Consider the following 24,348-nt stretch of genomic DNA (forward strand, 5'->3'; position numbering starts at 1 on the left):
TGATGGGATTAGTGCTCTTATAAAAAGATATGAAAGGGTTTGCTTGCTTTCTCTCTCTCTGCTTTCCCCCAGGTGAAGATACTAAGAAGATGCCATCTACAAAACCAGGAAGAGGGCCTTCACCAAAACCCCAACCATGTTAACACCCTGATCTCAGACTTCAAGCCTCCAGAATTGTGAGAGATAATTGTTTCTTGTCTAAGAACATTTAAGCTATCCAGTCTAAGGTGCTCTGTATAGCAGGTCAAACTGGCTAAGATACCCAAGGAGAGGAATTAAACACTAAAATGATCTTTGATGTGTTAAAAAGTTTTCCCCAACTTTTCAAGTCCTTTGTCTTGTGTTGTGTTTGTGAGGAGGAATTCTTTTGGGGTTTCTTTTAGTTTTTCCTGCCAGGTAGATAAAACTGACATAGAGAAAAGGCTGGAGAGAGACTGTTTACATCGACTAGTCCTGTGGAAAAAACCAAGCTCGTTAGAATGTCTGCCTTACTGGTTTCTCCAGAGAATGAAAAATATGTTTCTACCCCTTTTTTCTAAGTACTGTGTTTAGTTTTGATTTTGGAAAGCTGTTCAGCATTTGTTTTTAGATAAAAATAAAAACTAACTTTATACTAAAAAATTAATAATTTTTTTTTTAAAAAAAGGTCTTTGAGACCACTATGAATAGCTGCCAAACTATTTCTACTACTCAAAGGCTGACAACTTCATAATATTTTTATTTAAGGTATTTATTCCCCTTGTTAAAATTTAGCATCAAAATCTGTGAATAACATTTCAACTTGAGGAAGCTTATTTTTTAAAAAAAATTGTGAATGACAAAGTGATAGTATAATATAAACTGGGTTACTAGGTAACAATGCATGGAATATGAGCACCAATGTACTAACTCAGTAGATGATGACAGCATGTAGAAAAGTAAAAAGTTGGCCAGGCACAATGGCTCATGCTTGTAATCCTAGCACTTTGGGAGGCCAAGGTGGGAGGAGTTCAAGACTAGCCTGACCAACATGGAGAAACCCCATCTATACTAAAAATACAAAAATTGCTCAGGCATGGTGGAGCATGCCTGCAACCCCAGCTACTTGGGAGGCTGAGGCAGGAGAATCATTTGAACCTGGGAGGCAGAGGTTGTGATGAGCCAAGATCAGGCCATTGCACTCCCACCTGGGCAACAAGAGTGAAACTCCATCAAAAAGATGGGAGGGGACAGGAGGGGACAGGAAGGGAGGGGAGGGGAGGGGAGGGGAGGGGAAAGGAGGGGAGGCAAGGGAGAAAAGAAAAGTAAAAAGTTTTCTGGAGGAAAAAAGAAGCTGGAAGAAACCAAAAAATTAAGATATGCAGTCTAACAAGCAGATTCACAGGGAATTGTTATGTCCTATACACTTCGTTGTGGCTTTAATGTACTTTATATTTTAAAAAGAAATGTAAAATATCAATACACTAGAAAAAAATTAAAATATACAGGTTGAATATCCTGTAAAAATCCAAAATGTGAAATGCCCCCAGATCTGAAAGTTTTTGAGTATCAACATGATGATCAAAAGAAATGCTCCAGTGATTTCCAGTGAAATTTCCATATTTGGGATACTCAAATAATAAATATATAATATAAGTATTCTGGAATCTGAAACACTTCTGGTCCCAAGCATTTTGGATAAGGGACTATATAGACAATCTCCTTGAGAATTTTTTTATTACTGAATGAGTTATAATAAAACTCACAGGTCTATTAATAAATTATTTCACATTTCCTAATCAGCTTTTATTAATTCACTAACCAATATTGTGTGTATGTATTTCCAGTAAAGAAACCCTTCTAAAATCTATTTCCATGTATCCTATTTGGGCCATTTCCTATAATATGCTCCAGTAACAATATTTTGCTTACATTTAAAAATAGAAATTGTATATAATTTCCTAAACTAAATTTCTTTTAGAAATCATTTAAATTCCTATTTTTACAAATACAAATATCAAAAGCTAAATAATATACTATTAAGGACAGTTAACTGGTTTTATACTTTGGGAGGACTTTTTAGAGAACATTTAAGCAATATTAATCACTTAAGAATTTAAGTCGAAGCTAGATATAACCACATAATGACACTGAGCATTCAATAACATTCTTCAAAGTGTAAACTTCAACAATGCCGTCCTTCTTTGGATCACAGACAAATTTTCTTCAACTCACCCCACCCAATAAAACACTTGAAAATATGGCATTGTGATGCATACATTAATTTAAATAAAAGTAGTTGCCTTGTCTCAATGTTTCTTCATAAAATGTTGTAAACTTACATATTCACACAGAAAGAAACATTACTTCGAGCAATTCATATCGCATATTTGAATATCAGGTATTATTGTATTTTACCTGTCCCAAGGAGCAGAAGTCTCAAAAGATTCTCCTAATACATAGTATTCCAAAGCCAAGTCCTATTAAGACACAAACAGAAAAAAACAAGAAATTACAACAGATACAGAAGAATCAATAACACTGTTAATCTTTCAAGTTCATTGTTAGTATCATGTTTCTAATTTAACTTCCACTGCTCTTTACTATCCACCTCATAAAAGCACTGAAAAGTTGCCCCCAGAATGAGATGCAGCCTCCATAACTAAAGGAACCTGGCCTCTCCTATTCTTCTCTGTATCATTGGCACCAGGCAGAGTGCCTGACTCAGGGTAAGAACTCAAATTTATTTCTCTAGTGAATGGAGTTTCTACCCAGAACAGTCTATGTACATGTAGACAATACTAGCAGAATAGAATTTTATTGGCATAAATAGTGAATTAACCAATATCGAAAATTAGTCAAGATCAAAGAAGCAGGAAGATCAAGAAGTGGGGGTGGGGGGGTGTTTAGAAGGAGGAGACTTTTTTCTTAAAAGCATCTTTTCTTGAAAAATATAGTAATATAGTGCATCTGTCTGAAGTGACAGATTGGATTAAACATCTGGAGGCACTTCTGCTACGAAAATATTTTATAGTACAGAGGATATAATACTCATATTACAAGTAACTTATAATACTTAATTTCTTTACTCAGAGCAAAATTGTTCTATTATCAAAATTGGAAAGATACACAAGCCACCAAAGAAGTCCAGGGATTTGAAAGAAAATTTTATACGGTAGAAAAGTCAATATATGTTAAGTTTTCACTTCTAGTAAAATTAGTCATTGCAACCCACCTGTAGTTGATACAAAAAAATCCCCAAATTACTGATCTAAAACATTTTGTTTTCTCTAATGCACTTATTTATTCAGCAAACATATATTTGGAGACAATGGTATTAACCATTGCAAAACTTATAAAAACATAAAACAGGTAATCTGGGGGAGGGGGAGCAGGAATCCCTAACTTGCTAGTTAACTCAGTTTTAATATTAACTAGAACCTTAAAAATTAAGATAGATACTCCAAATTGTGTCTATGTGAGGGAGTGTGTTCTCTTTCCGGGTCCACGAGGGTGAGTAGTTTTAAGGGCAAGAACTTCCCAGCACCATGCGCCCCTTCCATCTCTCTCCATCCAGAGATTTAACAGTCTCTGTTTTAATTTTCGTGGGCATGGGAAGAATCAAAAGTCAATCACTCCAGTGGAAGTTCTAAGGAACCCCTTTCATTGGCCAGAGAACTTAGAGAAGGTGGGGGTTCCTCCCAGCTTAAAAGACCCCTTCTGGCCAGGCGCGGTGGCTCAAGCCTGTAATCCCAGCACTTTGGGAGTCCGAGGCGGGTGGATCACAAGGTCAAGAGATCGAGACCATCCTGGTCAACATGGTGAAACCCCATCTCTACTAAAAATACAAAAAAGTAGCTGGGTATGGTGGTGCATGCCTGTAATCCCAGCTACTCAGGAGGCTGAGGCAGGAGAATTGCCTGAACCCGGGAGGCGGAGGTTGCGGTGAGCCGAGATCGCACCATTGCACTCCGGCCTGGGTAACAAGAGCGAAACTCTGTCTCAAAAAAAAAAAAAAAAAAAAAGGCCCCTTCTTCCACACCCCTTTGGACTCTATGTTTGGATCCCCTTCCACAAACAATCTCTTGTGTTCTTGAAGCTGTCTTTCTCTCCCCTGGATTTTTCCTCTGGAGTCCCCTTCCACACTCGCTCGTGGAAGCCTGTCTTTCCCTCCTAAACTCCATCTCTCTCTTTCTATTCCCTTCCACTCAGTATAGAAGCTGCTTTCCTCTCCTGGATTCCACCTGTCTGGATTCTCTCACTTACTGTGAGAGTTAGCTGTTTCCTTCTCTCTCCTTCTCCTGTTTCTCTTTCTCTACTTAAACAAATCACTTTCTACCAACACTTTTGAGTCCAGCATTTACTGCGCACTGTGCTGTGGTCTCCTCTCCCATTCTTGGGGAGTGATAGATTAAGAACCTGGAGAAATGTCCTCTCAGGGGAACTGAGGGCTCTCCTGAACCCCTGAAACCAAATATTACCTATGCTGTACTTGTTACACTTATATTTCATTTTCTAGAATTCTAAATTCAGTATTATGGGGAAAAAGCTAATATCCTCAAAGAAGATGCCTAAGAAACAATTATGTATATTCAAAATGCTTACTATGGGAAGAAACTATGGTATGATAGTCTATAAAGGTAGATATTATTTACAAGTTCTACAATCATCTAGTACCTTTCATGATCAGTATATCTCTTAATCAAAATTTCTAAAACACTGAACAGGCAATTATTTTTACTTATCACTGTGGGGGCAGGGGACAAAAGAGGAGGGCTGTATTCTTCACTACCATGTAAAATTTAGATCTTAGCTAGAATTAAATTTTTGCTAAAATGAGAATATTAATTCAACTTTTCTTAGTTAAATACGTTCAAGTTGACATTTAACTACTTTAAGTTAAATATCAAAATTTTAAAATACAGTTAAGGATTTACACATCATTAAAACAGATTATTAAGTGAAGAATGTTGCTAAATAAAACAGCTTGATTTTAACCAAGTAATGTTATCAATGGTATGCTCAACTTTGAAACAGAGAAAGGCTCCATTCTTTTAAAAAGCAGAAAGACATGTTAAATCATATTTAACTTCCTCAAAAGCATATGGAGAAGGTTTAAATGGGCTTTTGAAGGTTTGTAGCTAAAACAAGGTTCATGTAAAATGATATGCTAAATTACAGTAGCTCAAAATAAAAATAGGGAAGATAACTGCATTCACTCACTCAAAGTAAGAAAAAGTCTTGTTTGCAACGTAAATTAAGTGGCAAGAGAAATACAACTTACTCGAATGTATGCAATGACATAGGTCAGCAAATAACCTCTCTGTCCATTATCTTCTCCAGCTGCCAATCCACTGTAATTAAAGAACAAACTGTTAATGAATTTCAAATGAACTATTAAAAATATACAAAACAAGCCAAACTGATATGATACCTCAAGATAACTGCTTAATAGATTAACATATATTACACTGCATTTCATTTTTATCTTAATCTTATTAATCATAAATGTATCAAAAAACTGTCAAGAGAATAAGTTTGGATAACAAAAATCTGAAAACACTTTAAATAGTTCTGTTTAGTCTTAATTTCAAACTTTTATCCACCAAACTAATAAAATTGACTCATAAACTCAACTTCTTCTACCCATATTCTCAAAAGAGCAGAGAAAGAATTAACTATGAGAAACAAATAAGCTAAAATAATTTTCACACAAGTATTCTTATTTTATTCATCATATCCTTACTCATATATTCATGTTACTATTGTCTTACTCATATTTGAAGAAATGTGATGACTGACTAGGAACTCCCCAATACTGAGAAGCTTCCAGAATACTTGAGTACATAGTATTTGGAATGTTAAATGTGGTGTTTATTTTCTAAAATTTATGATTTAAATGAGACAAAACAGACTTACATAGAAACATTAAACTTTATAAGCAATGTATAAACAAATATAAGACCAACACAGGTAAGGTGTTATTAGTATGAATATATAAACTATCTCTTTCAATTTGAAAATAGTTTCATCCATAGAAATTGTATCTAATGCTCTAGTTAGGATTAATCCCATATAACATATAATTCAGTCAAAGTACTCCTGTTTATAAAAGTTATTCTTATTTTAAAAGACAATGAATGAATACTGTTTTCACTATCTTTAGTAAATAGTTTTTAATTATGCTTTTTCCATTATCAAACAAAAATTAAAATTTTAACTTTAGTCAACTAAAGGAAAAACCATTTCTCTTAGGGCCTCAATTAACACCTTATAATTAAATATTTTCTTCTTCTGAAGTTGTGTTGGATTTGGTAGTAGGTAAATAATACAATGCAGATGTACTCTTGTTCTATACAAATACTGTAATATAATTTCAGACTAGAATATATGGGCTAAATCAGAATTTCCTGATTGCCATTATGGGTAGATAGTGTTATCCAAAGGAAGTGGCAAAGATTTGATTATAAGCAGCTCTAGTCTAGAACTACTTGAGAATGGGGTATAATAAAAAAAAGGAAGGGGACTGTTTGTGTTAGAACAGTAATGAGCAAAGATAAAACTTCGGTCAAGCAGCTGAATGTGAGAAGAGACAGAACACAATTCTGAGTTGGATGTGAGGTTGGAAGTAGAAAGCCAAATAAAGTTTCAAAACGAAAGGAAAACTGCTGTGGCAAGTGCTTGAAGGGAAACAGCTTAGCCCATGGCTCAAGCAGATACCAAACAGTCAGACTCTGAGTCCAAGAGAGAAAAAACACCACAGGTCTAGGAAACAGAAACAGTTCGTCCATCCTGAACCTAGTGAGGAAGGAAAGGAAAAGAGACTGAGGAGTAGGAAAGGGTGCAAGACACCTGTATTGGGAATACTTGAGAAAAGAGAATGCCAAGTATGTACCTGATGAGAAGAAACAGGTATAAACATTTAGTAGGCTTGCCTCTGTTATGTAAAAATGAGAAAAAAGTCCTACTTTTCCAGTCCCAACAGATCTTTCTTTAGACCCTCCTCTAATATTTCTAATATCTGGCAGCAAGAAGGAAACAGATCTGTTCACATTAGGATCCAGGCAAACAAACCACAGAGAAACATGCATTTTCTTATTTAAAGCAGGAAGAAATTAGACGTCTTTTCTAAATTCATAAGCCCAAAGAAGTAAAGTCAATCTGGGCTTTGCAAGGAAATCACAGACTTACGATTTAACTTTTTGAAACTTATCTCTTTTTAGCTTTCAGAACCGTCAATATTGTAGCCAGAATTACCTTAAAATACAATATATGAAGAATTGTAGAGCTTAAAAATTAAATGCATCTAAATTGTCACTTTTGTAATCACTCCCAAAAGACTGCATGTAGATTCAAACTGCCTTATGTTAAAGTAGCAACATCCATCCCCTACTTCCTGCTGTCCCCACAAATTTCAAATATCAATTCAAGGTTTTTAAACAAATTTAAAGCTGTCTCATGAGGAAGGACTGGAAAGACTAACGCAAGAGAAATGAGAGACAATCTTTTTATATAAAAGGGCCATCTGGTGAACCTAATCACTCTCATGTTAAATTATATTAAACAACTTAAGCATGCTTTAAAAATAATGATAACATACTGCCTTAAGTTCTATGGTAAATGTCAAAACACCTGTCATGAGTGCTGACAGGTAATGTTTATTTTGCTCCACTCTTAGAGAAGTTAAAATACATTACTAGCAAACACGGTTAAACAACCAAAGTAGAATTATTCATTATGTGGCCACTATGTTCTGTTGGGTCATATGTGTTCAAAGGTATTGAACTGTGTTGGGGTGGAAGTGAAGGGCAAGCAAAGAGAAAAAAATGGCTAAGACAACACATAAAAATGCTCTAAACTGTTGGGAGTACTTCATAATAGTCAATTAAGATTCACTCATATTTAATTGGTAAATGGATAGAGAGTTTGACAAATGAACAAATAAAAACAATAGAGATAGATGAATAATGCTCCAATTCAATACAAAAATAAGTGAGCTAAACTAACATATGAAAACTACAGCAGAAAGAAACTTGGTGGTGCTTGCCTTTGCCTTGTTACACAGGAGAGATGACTGACCATTGAGGATGGTCAGAGTGGCATTTTACCTAAGTAAAATATCCTTGAATCTTCAGTGATTAGAACAAAAATTGGTGCCTACAGAAAACTGGTGGGATACTAGAACTTCTGACAGAAAACCAAAATAAGATATTTTCAAGTATTAAAAACTTAATAATAGGCCAGGCGCAGTGGCTCCCACCTGTAATCCCAACACTTTGGGAGGCCAAGATGGGAGGATCACTTGAGCCCAGGAGTTTCAGACCAGCCTGGGCAATGTGGCAAAACCCTGTCTCTACAAAAACTAAACTAATAATAATAATAACAATAAATTAGGCATGGTGGCATGCACCTGTAGTCCCAGGTACTCAGGCAGCTGAAAAGGAAGCATCCTTTGATCCCAGGAAGGTTGAAGATACAGTGAGCCACGATTAGGTCACTGCACTCCAGCCTGAGTGACAGAGCAAGACATTGTCTCAAAAAAAAAAAAAAAAAAAAAAAAGAAAAGAAAAGAAAAATCGAAATAGTTCTAAGTAATCGGCCAAATAACAGTCTGGATTGTTTAAAACAGATGTCCACATTTAATAAAATAAAGCCAGGATGAAAGCACATTAAGAAATTAATTATAACTAAGAAGGAACAAATAATAGCAAAAAAATGAGACCTCAAATGGAGCCAGTCTTAACATTTTACCCTTGCTTTAAATGGAATTTCATTTATTCTAACCTATCTTTAATGGACAAATTTGATACAAGTTTTGTTTGACTAAGCAAAACTTCTGGAAGTACAACAATAGTGCTTGGGCCTGAAGACAGCTGGATGCCAAATCTTAAAGAATAGTCACTCATATTTTTAATTGGTTAATGGATAGTGACATATAAGAAAACAAAACCAGCATTACTGATGTTCATGTCAATTGCTAGCTCAAATTAAAGCTGATTAAAATTAAAATTAAAATGCACACCTGTAATCCCAGCCCTTTGGGAGGCTGAGAAAGGCATATCACAAGGTCAGGAGTTCAAGACCAGCCTGACCAACATGGTGAAACCCCATCTCTACTAAAAATACAAAAATTAGTCAGGTGTGGTGGTGTGCGCCTGCAATCCCAGCTACTCAGGAGGCTGAGGCAGGACAACCACTTGAACCTGGGAGGTGGAGGTTACAGTGAGCCAAGATCATGCCACTGTGCTCCAGCCTGGGCAACAGAGCAAGACTGCATCCCCCACCCTCCCCCCCTAAAAAACAGACAAAATGTTCTGACAAATATCTAAAGATAAAAATACACTGTTTTACAGGCAGCACAGTAATCAGGCATAAACAAAGTAGAATAAAAGATATCAGGAAAATATAGTATTCAGTTTCATTCAGTCATTCAACAATTACTGAATGAAGCAACTAATATGAACTAGACATCATCAGTGAAGCACAAGAAAAGACAGGTCATGACCTATAAAAATTATGAGGTACAACGAACGGGCATTATGTCATCATCCTACCCGACTGTAACAGGAAATGTGACACATTACTAACTAGTAATAACTTAATTGCAATTATAATGACAGATCCTAAAAAGTGAAATTTCTGTGTGTGTGGGTGTGTGTACAGATGTGGAGGTGTATGTGAGGGGGAAGAAGACTGAGGTGATACTAACCAAGTTTAACCCTACATACAGTTATTCAAATAATAAAGCAAAATGCACTCTTCCATTTTCCTACAAGTCCTTCTGAGAAATTATGAAATCCCAGGTAAATATTTAGATATACAATGAACAATTTTTTAAGGTTTCAGTCTCTAATATTTAACATTAGAGCAGATTTTTAAATCTCCTTGTTTCTTACTAATATCATATGTTTTAAGAAATCAGTCTTTTAATCAAATTACATATGTACTCCATATATCTTAGAAGCTAAAAAAACAGGTAAATACATAGGGCTAAATTCCTCCTGGGAAGAAAACCATGTACATTTCAAAAATTCAAACAAAAATGAGACGACCTGAAATTCAAGACATCTGGTCATTACATGGATTTTTATGGCACCACTATTTTTAACTAATTTTGTGAAAATATCAGCAATTCCCAAAACAACTACTGAGAAAAGATGGAAGATGAATAAACTTTATCTTTTACTGAAAAAATTAAAATTCCATTTGCCAATTTCAGAATAGGGTAAAAATAAAAGTGAGGCATTTTCAATATTTAAAAATAGTACAAAAGTAAACTAAAATTTAAGTCTAAGATTAGACTCTTTTCCCCTTTAAGAATAGTGCACTTTAACACTAAATTCAGACAACCCTAGAAATAAAGAGCTAAACATTATATATTAAAAAAATACATAAAGCTGTGACATTCTAAAACACATGGCTCCAAATTAAGTGTTCATTTGTTTTCTTAAAAAACAACAAAAAAGAAATGAAAATAAATATTTACAAAGAACACATATTAAGCATAATGTATATGATGTATTTTAATCCCTGAAATAAAAAAAGGAAAGATTATTGTCTAGAAACTGTTTACGTACTTTAAAAGGAAAGAAAAAAATGTAGTCCTGATAAATGACATTTTCACTATAGTTCTCATCGATCAGTCTTATAATCCATCAAGAAGACAGACAGAAACCACCCTACCATTATTCAGTTGGTTATAGATGTGAAATGTTTTGTTTCTTTATACCAGCACGAAACAGTAAGTGACAGGGGGTGGAGTATAGATAATTTATCAAATACCTTCTATTAAACACAATTTCCTTTTAAAAACACACTAGTAGCATGCTCTACACATATACTAGACCACTACACAGTAAGAGAACAATGAATTTTCTCTTTTACTCTAGTAGAACAAATATCACCAAATTGATAATAATGTAAAAACCTAGGAAAAATACAATATTTAATTATATATATATATATGATTACACAAGAGTAAGATTTATCTTACTCTTGAAGTTAGATTTATCAATCTAACTTCCTAAACATTTTGGAAGTAAATGAAAACAATATTTTACATTTACTATTATAAATTACCACAAATTTAATACTAAACTGAAATTAATAACTGCTTTGAGATCCACAGTCTGCTTGGAGACATTAGTGTCTATACTTTAATAACTGCTTAGTGATACTAGAATCTTAGCTTAACTTTCTTTCTCTTGGCATTACGAAGTTGAAGCCATACCCAAATTTTGCAGCAATGTCATACACTTGTTTTTCATGTTGAAGAACCTTCTCACGGTCCCCCTCAAACAGTAATGTGGCTACACTTAGTTGATTTGGGTCAAATCCTTTAAACTATAAAAAAAAAAAAATTATTATTACAGATAAGTCTTATCTTACAAAATAATAAATCAAAACACATTTTGGTCTTTTCTTTCTGATCTGGGCTCGAATGCACTGATTTCTTAAATATTTAGCTTTGAAACTTTAATGTCCATCATTAAGAATGTTTAATAAACCTATTCAGGTCATTACAATGCAGCAAAACTGTTCAGCATAGGAAAAGCACTTTATTTCAAAGTATGCCACAGTGTTAATTATAATGATATATTACTCAGGTAAATATAACAAATATTTTGTTTAAATAATAATTATGATAAAGAATCAAATAAAAAAACTGCAGAATGATAGAATAAAGTAGCTGGATATACTGGACGAGAAGAAAAAAATCAACAACATCCCTACATACTAATAATAATTTCCTATTAAATAATATTTTCAAAGGAGATCTTATGCATGAAATTAAAACAGTATCTAACAATCTTAAAAAGAAACATAATAGAAAACATATCTAAAACATATCCAAAAAAAGATGAGTAAGACATATGCTCCTAAATGCATAAACTAAATATTATAAACCAGTCAATATTTGCCCAAATTAATGTACTAGTTTATTCTATAATGTACTAGAACAAAAAGCTCATTAAAAAAGAATGAGATATACTAAAATGGAGTCTATTTTTGAGGTAAGTGTATATGATGTGAGGCATACCAAATCAATGTATGAGAAGCACAGATTCATTAATGGTGCTGCCACAACTGGTTAGCAATTGGAGGAGCAGGAGGTGAAGATTAATTTAGATCTTTTTCACATAATAAAACTGAAATAAACACAAATAGTAATCAAGATAATTTTTAAAAAATTATCATTTAGTGTAAGAGAGTGAAGAAAATGGCCCTTATATTTCTGGAGGAAAGAAGGCTTTCTAAGCTTAGATTATATTAAATAATCACAAGAAAATATATAAAAATTTGAAACTTTTATACAAAAAAAGAAAAATCCTTATTAAAAGAGGAGATGCCTGACTGGGAAAAAAATTATTTACATTTATGACAAAGGGCATCTAATAATACCAGTCTCAAAGCGATACATCAAAGCACCAAGAAAAAAACAAGAAGCTGCTCCCTGGCAAAAATAACCATATCCAATAAATTCACACAAAAATTAGGTCTAGAAAATACAAGAAAGTGTTAACATCCAGTCTCACTGGAGCTTCAAAAAACATGAACTAAAAGAAAGTACTGTTTTCCCCCTGGTAAATTTAAAACATAACAAAAAGAATCCCACATGCAATAACAAGGATTCAAGGAAAAGAAGGCATACATGCATTGCTAGTAGTAGTGTAAGATGGCTTAACACTCTAGGAGAAAAATTCAACAATCAAAGGTTAAAAAAAATCCACACTCTTATTTCACTTCTGCATAGAAATGTTTTCCTTCCACAAAGAAAAAAATTCAAACTAGAAAATGTTACAAAAATAAAACTGTTCAAATGTAGTGTTATTTTTAGAAGCTTCAAAACTGGAAAGAATTAAAATTTTCTGAAATTGACTGTCTGATTGATTTACTTAATATGTATTCCAACATAAAAAATTATAATCCTGAAATGGACATAGCAACATGGAAAAACACCCTAATAATAGGTGCATATGGGAAGAAATCAGAAAACAGATATCTTAAGCATTTAAAAATTTAGCATTTTATAAAAATTCTTACCTTTGTAATATAAAACTTTTTTAATCCATCCAAAAATGATGTAAAAATAGAGGAAACCTGAGGTTTAAGAGCATGACCTAAGAAGAGAAAAAAGTTTATATTAATAGCATATTCTGTGTTTTTCAGAAGATCAAGAGGCTATTCCAACTTAGTATCCTAAAGAAAGTAAAAGTTTTCACGACTTTAATTTTTTAAAGCTCCCCATGTTATATACATATATATTTACATTAAGATATGTAGTTATATTAATATTTGCTACTTTTATCTTCTTTCAAATAACTTTTTATTTACAAAACACATTCTCGGTTTGTTTTTTTTAAGTCAAATTACTACATGTAATTAATACTATACATAGTTTATCTTTCAATGGTATGGTTTATATATAATAAAATTACTTCATTAATTTTTATTTCATTAGGAACACCCATGGTGGCTGGTTTTACTTTTTTTTTTTTAATTATACAGAAACTATTCAGAACTATAACCAAATATGGAGCTAATGCCAAGTTTAAGGTTGTTTCTTAATTAATTCTTAATTCATCCAGAATTCTTGGGATAAAACCAGTAATTGCTTCCTTAATCACACCCAGAGAGTTAAAATTGCCAAAATAACATAAATGGAGTCTCAAAGTCTGTTAAATTAACATCTTTGCCTGCGGATTAAGCTTAATTGAGTGAAAACCTTTTACTGTTTTCTCATTGTTTTTAGAAACTAACAACTTCTCAACTCCTATGATTGTTACATTTAAGAGTCATACATCTGGCCTCAGTGTTAGGAGCCCAATTCAGAAAAATGTGTTATACCATTTATATAAAATTTTTTATAAAGAATTTCAGTCTTAAGTAAATCTAAAATTATCTTCCAAATAAAAGGTTTCTTTTTAAAGAAAAAAGCCTTTGAGGTTCGGGGATTTTGTTTGTTTTTAAAGTATAGGCCCTTCCTTTCCTTCCTTTAAAATAGGTGTAAAGATCAAGCTAGCTTTTCTTTTCTTTTCTTTTCTTTTTTTTTTTCAAACTGAACAGTTAAAGTAGATGAAGTGAGCAAATTAGCTTTTCTAAAACTGTCACTGGTAGTTTTTTCTATCCATTTTTTATGAGAATCTCAATCTGTAATACTACTTATTACTACACTTTTGCTGATTATAATAGGAAACTGTGTTACATAAGAACCCAAGTAATACAAGTCTTAACCAGAGGCTAAAAGTTACATATCTATGCTATACTTGGAGCTTTAAAACAAAACAACAAACAAACAAACAAACTGAACCACAGGTTAGACAGAAATCAACCTAGCAATCTTTTTCAGCTCCTGGATCACAAGTAAGAGATATGCCTGGGGATTTTTTTTCATTTACTGTAAACTATCAGAGATGCTTCTCTAGTATTATGTGCTTTAAGAGACAATTACTAATATCTATAAAGATAGAAATAACGTATCATCAAAACAGTCATTTCTGGTCCCAAATGGAACTCCTCCTACATTAACAACAAATTAGAAATAAATATATAAACATTTATATATTGAATGTGCATGTTGTGTTCTTGGCAGAAGTTGAAATTATCTATTCTTTATACAAAAGTCTTTATACAAAAGATTCACTTATCTTTATACAATGCATGAGGACTCCATATGATACTACTCTAATATGAAATAATCCTTAAGGGTAAATGTTCACCTTAACTCATTGAGATTTGTATGCACAATTTCCATTAATGCTAGTAGAATTACTCATATACATCTCTAATACTAAGTTGACATGATAACTTTGAAGAATACATTATTGTAAAAGTGATACTGTTAAGTGGGTCAAGCATTAGTATCAACTAGAGAATATTATCTTTTATTTTTTCTTAAATACGTTGCCTATCAATATAATTACATTTTAAACATATTCTAGCTATTGTGGTTTTTTAAATATTAAATTCATTTCCAAATTTACTAGCTGGACAGTTTGATTTGTAAATTTTCTGTTATTTCAATGTTAGTCAAGTCATTTAAAAGGATTCATTAATTATCTATGTTTTATATTTTATTTTATTTTTGAGATGGAGTTTCACTCTGTTGCCCAGGCTGGAGTGCAATGGTGCAATCTCAGCTCAAGGACACCTTCACCTCTTGGGTTCAAGCGATTCTCCTGCCTCAGCCTCCTGAGTAGCTGGGAGTATAGGCATGTGCCACCACACCCAGCTAATTTTGTATTTTTAGTAGAGACGGGGTTTCTCCATGTTGGTCAGGCTGGAATTGAACTCTCAATCTCAGGAGATCTGCCCACCTTGGCCTCCCAAAGTACTGGGATTATAGGTGTAAGCCACCGCGCACAGCCAATTATCTATGTTTTAAAGTAGTGGTTACAGACAGTGCAAAAACTCCTGGGTTCTTTAGTCAGATAAATTTGGGTTCATCCCCAGCTCTACCACATACAACTTGTGGACTGTAGTCAAAATAATGAGTCTCTGAGTTATTTGTAAAGTGGGAATACCACTCTGATGAACAGTCATGAAGAGAATTTTATAGTGTGCTATTGGCAATGTGATCAGCACTATGCTATGAGCTATGTAGGATTTGTTCACCCTCTTGTCAATTTGATGATTAATTCAATCAACATATAAATGCCGATTATGTGATAAGTACAGGTGATAAAAAAATGACTAACAAATGTACCCTAAGTTTGAGAAACTTTAGTTTACAAAGGACATCTTTGGATTATTTCCATATAGTCAATGATATATATTATTTCAATATAATGAAATTAGATGTCAATATAATGTATTAAGAGTTGTACCTGAGGTAGAAAGGATGGTAAAAATATTAACAACTAATAATATGGCCTGTGCTTTGTTAACAACCAATGTGGTATAAACACTGATCAATCAGCCATATGGCTGGTGCAGGGTCTTGGACACCCTTTGCTGTGCTAAGCATTATTTCCTCTGTTGCTTGATCATGAAGCCATGGCAATATACTGATGTAAAGGCTTCAATGAAAACTGAGAAATAAAAACAGTTATATAGACAGCCAAAAAGCATGAACAGATCTGTATTTCAAAAGGATCATGTTGGTGGCTAAGTAAAGGGCAGAGGAAGGGGAGACACAGTCAACACTAGAGAGGGTAGAAACTACAATACTACAGAGGGGAGCAAGCTGGAGGGGGCAAGTAAGTATGTTTTCAGCTATAGTAATGAGAACATGAAAGAGGGATGACAGAAAGACTTTCTTTAAACCTTCACTTTATATCGTTATGGATTCCAATCATAAATAAAATATGCTCAAATCATAATTAATTTTACAAAGTTGCCTATGTCTAACATTATTTATGACAACGATAACATGTAAATGAGTAACACAGTCTTGTTATTAGATGCATGGCTCTCTTTAAGACCTAGATCTCTAAATGCAGGCAAAAACATATGGGGGGTTTGATTTTCACTTAAAGTATTTCATTACTTACAGAATATATTTATCTTAAACTTTCATTTATCAGTAGCATAGCGTTTTGAAAGTAATTTACTTAAAGAAATAAACAATGACTAACTTAGAAGAATGTAATTTTAAAACTCTTGATGTTACAAAACTTAAGTTTCTATATAACCATAACCAGGCTTCCCTAAATTAAAATCTAAGCTTACTTTTAGACATGACAAACAAAAGCCTGCCTATCTTTGCCTTTAGTATTTATTACTGAATGATCACTCCCATTATTTTAGGAATTGTTTTGAGTGTATTTAAATTCTATAAACTTAAATCCCAAAGGAAATTTCAGAATATAACTACAACCTGTTATCATATCTTTTCCCCCTAACCACCACCCCTTCTTCTGTTATTTAATCTACCCAATCAATCAAATCAAAGTTCAGGTGTTGTCTTAACTCCTCCTTTTATTTAGCCTTCCACATCCAGTTAGTAAACTGATTTTCTGAAAATCTATCATCTGTTCTCTATCTCCATTGCTGCTTCCATGCTCAAAGCCCTCAAACTTTGCTTCTTCAACTGTTTTGTCTCCTAGTGTCTCTCCTCCATGAATGTATCCTTCTAATCCATCTGCACAATGCTGCCAGAACTATGACGTAAAGTTGATTGATTTTATTCTTCATGCAAAGAAATCCCAGTGCTGACAAGATAAAATCCAAATCTATCCTGCAAAGCCCTAGTCTACTCATCCAACTTTATCTCATATAACAACCCTAACACTACCCTCTATTTGAGTCACACAGAACTATCTGAAGTCCCCTAACACAAGCCATTGAATTTCACAACTTCACATTTTTGCTGCCAAGTGACAAAGTCCGGTAGAGGAGAAGAAGAGACATCTAGGCAAACTTGTATTCACCTTTGAAGATTTAGCTCAAGCATCTCTCTTATAAAGCCTTTTCTGACTCTTTATCCTCGAGCAAAATCAAAAAGAATCAACTCCTTCATTTACAGCCCATGGTATCCATTGCAGTCTTCTTTCACAGGCCCTTGAACACTGCTGCTGTCACTCATTTATGTAATTGTCTATCTTCATTAGACTGACATCTTCCTGAAAGGCAAGATTGACTTTCTACTTCTGCACTGTGTACTCTTCCTACTGATGTTTCATAAATTTTTGTGGCTAAATGACATTTTAAAATTACCACTCCTTACTTACCAAACTGAAACTGCTTATTGTCCATGAGGCGAATAGATGCTGGAGCACACCTCTGTTTTAAAAAGAAGAAAAAGTGATACAAATTTAATACAGTAAGAAGCTAGATAGGTAGAATATGAATATTATCTTTCTAAATTTAAGAGATCAAGAGTATGAATATTATCTTTCTATATTTAAGAGATCAAGAGCTTAATTCCTAAGGATTTACAGAGGAAAAAAAGATTAACTTTTCATATATTTTTTGTGAAGATAAATATCAATGACTTCTATAAAATATTTAGAGAGAAGAAATCTACAGATATAGACAAATAAATAAAAACAGAAGTTACCGGATTTTAGATTTATCAACAGAAAAAGCTGCTTACTGCCTGGCAAAGCTGTATGTGAATATCCTAAAAGAAATACCAGGCTCCAAAGTGGATTATTTTAGACCAAAGATGTTTCTAAGACTAAAATCCAGTGCCTCAATTATTGTGCCATTTTATGAACTATGCTGTATTGTATACACAGTAAAGGTAGAGGATGAAGTTATTCCGACTTTTAGATGAGCACTATTTCAGGTAAACTACAGAGCCTCCAAAAATCACTTAAAACCACACACATGCATGCATGCACATACACACAGGCATACATGTATGCATGCACACACAGTCATATTTAAAGTCATATTTCAAAGAAAAATTACATTAAAACTATCTTAATTGCTATTTTGTAGTCTTGTTAAATGTATAATAGTTTAAAAATGTTAAAGAAATGTACAACCTGAGTACTTTCAAATATTGACATCAGGATATCTTTGTAGTTGGGTTGGTACTTCTAAAAATGTTACCAGTTTTCAAAAATACTAAAGGAAAATCAGTTTTCTTCACATTTACAAATCTGAAATGTTTTAGTAAAATGGGCACATTGACTTCTAATAAAAAATACAAAGCCTGATTAGACCAAATTTTTTCATAAGAAGAATATACATATAACATACATAATTATTTATTCTGGCTTAAGCACATAAGAAAAATAAGAAAGTAACAGCCACTCTGTCATTCATAACAGAAACATTTTAAGTTCCTACTAACAACTTGTAAATTCCACCTCCTACTATCAACCACATTTTACCGCACCTTTATCAATGGTAAGTATTATTAATGAAAACAATCCACATAAGTACACATATATCAGAAAATGGGAAGGGATGGGTGCAGTGGCTCACACCTGCAATATCAGCACTTGGGGAGGCTGAGGTGGGCAAATCACTTGAGGACAGGAATTCAGCCTGGCCAACATGGTAAAACCTTGTCTTTACTAAAAATACAAAAATTAACTGGGTATGGTGATATATATCTATAATCTCAGCTACTCAGGAGGCTGAGGTATGAGAATCACTGTTGCCTAGGCTGCACTCCAGCCTAGGCAACAGTGTGAGACCCTGACTCAAAAAAAAAAAGGAGGAGGAGGAAAGTATACTACATTTAGAATAGTTAATTTCTATGGGTATTTAATCACTAAAACAATTAGAATATGCAGGTCTTGATTAAAATCTTGGTTTGTAAACACTATCCATAAAACATATTTTGGAGTTAACTGGAATAATCATAGAATGAATATAAGATGGCATTAAGAAATTACTGCTGATTGGCCAGGAGTAGTGGCTCATGCCTGTAATTCCCAGCACTTTGGGAGACCAAGGTGGGTGGACTGCCCGAGGTCAGGAGTTCAAGATCAGCCTGGCCAACATGGCAAAACCCCATCTCTACTAAAAAAAAAAAAAAAAAAAAAAAAAAAAAAAATAGCCAGATGCAGTGGTGTACACCCATAATCCCAGCTACTTGGGAGGCTGAAGCAGGGGAATCACTTGAACCCAGGAAGAGGAGGTTGCAGTGAACCACTGCACTCTAACCTGCTGGGTGACAGAGTGAGACTCCATCTCAAAACAAAAACAAATTACTGCTGATTTACTTCGACATGATAATAGTATTGTAGTTATAAAGAACACTGTTCTTCTGTCTTTAGGAGATGGTGCTGATTCAGGTTAAGTGTCCTAAAATATGCAACCTAGGCTGGGTATGGTTGCTCACACATATAGTCCCAGCACTTTGGGAGGCTGAGGTGGTGGATAACCTGAGGTCAGGAGTTTGAGATCAGCCTGACCAATATGGTGAGACCCCATCTCTACTAAAAATACAGTATCAGCCAGGCGTGGTGGTGGATGCCTGTAATCCCAGCTACTTAGGAGGCTGAGGAAAGAGAATCACTTGAACTTTGGACGCAGAGGTTGCAGTGAGGATGCAGTGAGCTGAGATCGCACCACTGCACTCCAGCCTGGTCAACAAGAGCGAAACTGTCTCAAGAAAAAAAAAAGTCCGCAACCTAATTTCAAATGGTCCAAACAACATATACACATACATGTTGAACAGGGCAAAAAGTTAATTATTGTTTAATATATGAAGTGGATACACAGGTGATCACTGTACCATTCTTTCAAATTTTCTGTATGCTTAAAAATTTCAAATTAAAAAGCTGAAAAAAAATATAAGAAAGCACCAGGGGCACTGCTGTATCATATAGCAACTAATATTCAATTACACTGAGTTTAATTTTAACTTGTTAGTTGAGTCACATAAGCTAGCTATCCAGTATTCCTATTAGTATCAAGGAGGCATAGTAAATGGTAACAAATAAACACTATCAAAAAAGAACTAAGAAGCAGCTAAAGGAAGGTTTTTTTAAAAAAAAAATTTAGATATTAAATTAGTTTTTTAACATGGACTTTTTTGAAATTATCCAATTCAAATCAATAGTTTTAAAGTCTCATATTTCAATAGCACCAGATTTTTTTAAAGTCAGTAGAGTTTTTCAGTTATTGTCATAACTAAATGCTTATGTAAGTAAAGCACTCAAAAATAGCATACAGATTGGATTATTATCTCCTGGCAATTGATATTTGTAAATCATTGTATATCATTCTAAATATACAAAGCTGAAAATGTTTCTTATAATTTGAAATAATTAAAAGTTACCACTATAGTTAATTAAATGGAAGGTTCTATCATCAAAAGATCAAAATGATGTTACTACTCTTTAAAAACAATGTTCAATCTGTTACTATATGTAAAGATTAGGTCGTATTTCCACTGCTTTAAAACTAATTTGGTAGGTTAAAAAAAAAACACACCTCAAAAGATTGCCTTTAAAAGTTAGAGACAGCACAAGTTCTGAGAATTTGAGCTCTAAATTCACTCCCATGTTATTCACTAATGGCAGGGGCTAAGAGTATTCCACAGATTTTTTTAGAGGAGGAAGAAAGGTCCTTGAGTTAAAGTGACCCCTGCTGGTAGGTGATCAAAACTAATCTGAGAGGGAATATTTTCACCTATTTTAATGACGGGTTAATGATAAATTCAGGGAATTCAAGAACACTCAAACAGAAAGTGCTTACTAAAACTCAGTTAATGAAATAATTGATTTCTTTCCTGCTATGATAAATGTGCCCTTACCAGAACCTCTCAAATCATCTAACTTGTTGTACCCAAGTATATTTTATAATAGTCTGAAACCGTATGAAACCTGCTATGGACTAATACAGAAATATCAATATACTTTTTGTACTTGAATAATAAAGAAAGAAATAGCCACAATGACCTCACAACATGGATACAAGACTGACTTAGTCAAATTGCTGGCAATTTCTTCCCTTTAGAAATGCTACAATCAGGAATTCACTTGATTACATAATCTGAAAAATAAAAACTACTCTGATTAGTCTTATTTACTTAGTACTCTCATCACTAACTTTAAAAGCAACATATTTTTCAATCCAATCATTTTATTTGAAAAGATTTCCTCTTAGAAACACATCAACATATTTCTGCAAAACAGGTTTTTCTAGAACTAAGTCATAGCTCTTGTCACAGAAAAAAGTGAGAACTTGCAATTCAAATGAGACATATTTGAGAAGGTACCGCTTAAAAGACTACTTACTAGCAAAATAAATTCAATATTAACATATATCTCAAATGTCTGAGGGGTTTCTGCTACTGTAATATCATATACTATAAAAGTATAAGCACTGAATCACAGCCATGTAACTTTAGTCCATGACTAAGGAATGAATTACACTTGATTGAAAACATTTGTTTCCTCAAAGGGTAAATCCAACATTCTGTGTAGACTCTGGAACAGCCCAAATTCTGGAGCCTAGAGATTACATTGGAAATAATCTATGAATCTCATGTTGTATCAGAGCAAATGCTTCAATACTAAATTCCATGTGCTATACAAAAAATCGGGGCACAAAAAATTATCATAATATGCTATCTCCTTATCAATTACTTAAAGTCAGGAACCACATCTAATTGCATACTATCCATTGCATTATATTGGTTATCAAGCTAGGAGCACACTACCTCAAATAAAAGGGACACAATAAAATTGATTTATTTAAAAGTTTAAAAATGGCTATGTAAAAAAAGATAATCTGTTAAATGTGAATTTCTGGATATAAAAACTTAAAATGTAGATGAAGTCTTCTAACTAGTAAGTCAGAGTTGGTATCACAGATGAAATGATTGACTATTTAAGGCTACAGTTATTACTGGCTGGTCATCTTGGAGAATACATACTGACTTACAGCCAGGAGTCTGTATGATAAACAATAAGAACGTTTTATTTTGACAAGTCAATTGTTACTTGGTTTTAAAGCATAAGATAATATATAATAGGGAATGAATATTTTCCTCTGCTTATATTAAGGAAAAGATCAAAAGGTAATGCTAGTCTCCTAATTATAACTTTACATTTTTTCAGTTTAGTAAAGGTAAAATAACTTGTTCTGAGTAGCTTCTAGTAGAGAACATGTCTCAAAACTGTCCTAACTTTGCTCGATCAAACAGTAAATGATCCAATTAACCAAACATTTGACTAGGGTTATTCTCTCTGCTTCAGAGAAAGAAAAGCAAGACCCAAAAAAATGATTTAAAATAATTTCTACTATTTGATACATTTGTGCATCACTTCTTTTTTTTTTTTTTTTTTTTTGAGACGGAGTTCCACTCCTTACCCAGGCTGGAGTGCAATGGCGCAGTCTTGGCTCACCGCAACCTCCGCCTCCTGGGTTCAAGCAATTCTCCTGCCTCAGCCTCCCGAGTAGCTGGGACTACAGGTGCACACTACCATGCCCAGCTAATTTTTGTATTTTTAGTAGAGACGGGTTTTCACCATGTTGACCAGGATGATCTCGATCTCTTGACCTCGTGATCCACCTACCTCGGCCTCCCAAAGTGCTGGGATTATAGGCGTGAGCCACTGCTCCTGGCGGTACATCACTTCTTAATGAAATCTAAGTTTCTCTGTGTACTAAATACTCCCAGGAATTACTATTGAATAAAATGAAGTTTTAAATGTTTTATAAGGTAAGTACTAAGCCTCACTCCTTCCAATTTATTTGAATTCCTCCAAGATAAATTAAGTTTTAAACAGAACAATTCACAAAATTTATTTGTTCCCAAATTATAATCTAAAAATCACTAAAACAAGCAAAAAAATTCCAAACCTTTATCAGTTTAAAATTATTTAAAATAAAAGTGATGGAAGGCAGGAAAAATTAGCCGTTGTCAAAAGGCAGTGAGAAAAAAAGCTGCTTTTTCATCTATAATTCTAAAATCCTAGTTCTAAGAAACTAGGTTTTACTGAGAAGAGTTTGGAGAGGAATGAGTACTAATCCATACCAAATACAGTTTTTCCTCTTGTTGGAACAAATGCTCCTCTCACAATATCATAGAGCAAAACTACTAAGTTTTTATTGAAAACAACAACAAAAAAGCCCCAAACTTCAGAAACTGCTTCTGAGTTTGTTTCAACACTCAGTTTTCCTTTTAACCTTGTAAAGACATCATTGTTATTTCCAAACTAATAATTTTATTTATCTCTTCCAGATGATAATAAAATCAGTTTCAAGTCAGACAAACTCTTAGTCCACAATATTTATATCTCTAAAAATTGTCAGTTACTAAGTACATAGAACCAAATTGCCATAGCTATTAGAACCTTTATTTTTGACCTGCTTTTTTTTAACCACATGGTAGCACTGTCTATCAATCATTACCTTTATTTTATTCCAAGATATATAGCTAATACAATTTTTTTCTTCTTGTTGTTTGAGATGGGATCTCACTCTGCTGCCCAGGCTGAAGTACAGTGGCGTGATCATGGCTCAAAGCAGCCTCGACCTCAATGGGTCCTGTCACCTCGGCCTCACAAGTAGCTGGTACTACAGGCACATGCCACCATGCCCAGCTAATTTTTGTATTTTTTGTAGAGACAGGGTTTCACCATGTTCCCCAAACTGGTCTTAAACTCCTGGGCTCAAGTGATCTGCCCGCCTCAGCCTGTCAGTGCTGGGATTAGAGATGTAAGCCACTGTACCTGGCTCACTATAGTTTTGTGTAGTGAATTTGGATTATAGTCATTAGGTGAAGAACCCAAGAATTTTTTTTAAGTGAACAACCCAAGAATTTTTTTAAGTGAATAAAAGAACAAGTTTTACTGATTTGTGCAAGGATGAAGGAAAATTCCACACTGGCTTTTCAATAGCACAAGTAGCTCTTCTGTGTCACTTTCTATCAGGGGCATATCAAATTGTAATAAAAACTGTAACAGATTGCACCTACTATTTATGTTGGAATGAAATTATAAATTTAGTGTTTTGATACATTTGTACATCACT

At 33.7% G+C, this 24,348-nt stretch overlaps 1 protein-coding gene across 5 annotated transcripts in view; it reads right to left on the reverse strand.

Annotated features, from left to right (window-relative positions):
* Positions 1–24,348, reverse strand: part of AGPS (alkylglycerone phosphate synthase) — a 134,498-nt gene that overhangs the window by 32,476 nt on the left and 77,674 nt on the right. For all 5 annotated transcript variants that reach the window (XM_003921831.4, XM_074399425.1, XM_074399426.1 and 2 more), the window contains 5 exons: positions 17,631–17,682; positions 13,003–13,079; positions 11,189–11,301; positions 5,243–5,312; positions 2,377–2,438 (listed from right to left, as the gene is read on the reverse strand). In XM_003921831.4, the coding sequence (XP_003921880.3) occupies positions 2,377–2,438; positions 5,243–5,312; positions 11,189–11,301; positions 13,003–13,079; positions 17,631–17,682 (374 nt within the window). The remainder of the gene's footprint in view (positions 1–2,376; positions 2,439–5,242; positions 5,313–11,188; positions 11,302–13,002; positions 13,080–17,630; positions 17,683–24,348) is intronic.

Source organism: Saimiri boliviensis, chromosome 5 (genome assembly GCF_048565385.1).
Source record: "Saimiri boliviensis isolate mSaiBol1 chromosome 5, mSaiBol1.pri, whole genome shotgun sequence".
Lineage (NCBI taxonomy): Eukaryota > Metazoa > Chordata > Mammalia > Primates > Cebidae > Saimiri > Saimiri boliviensis.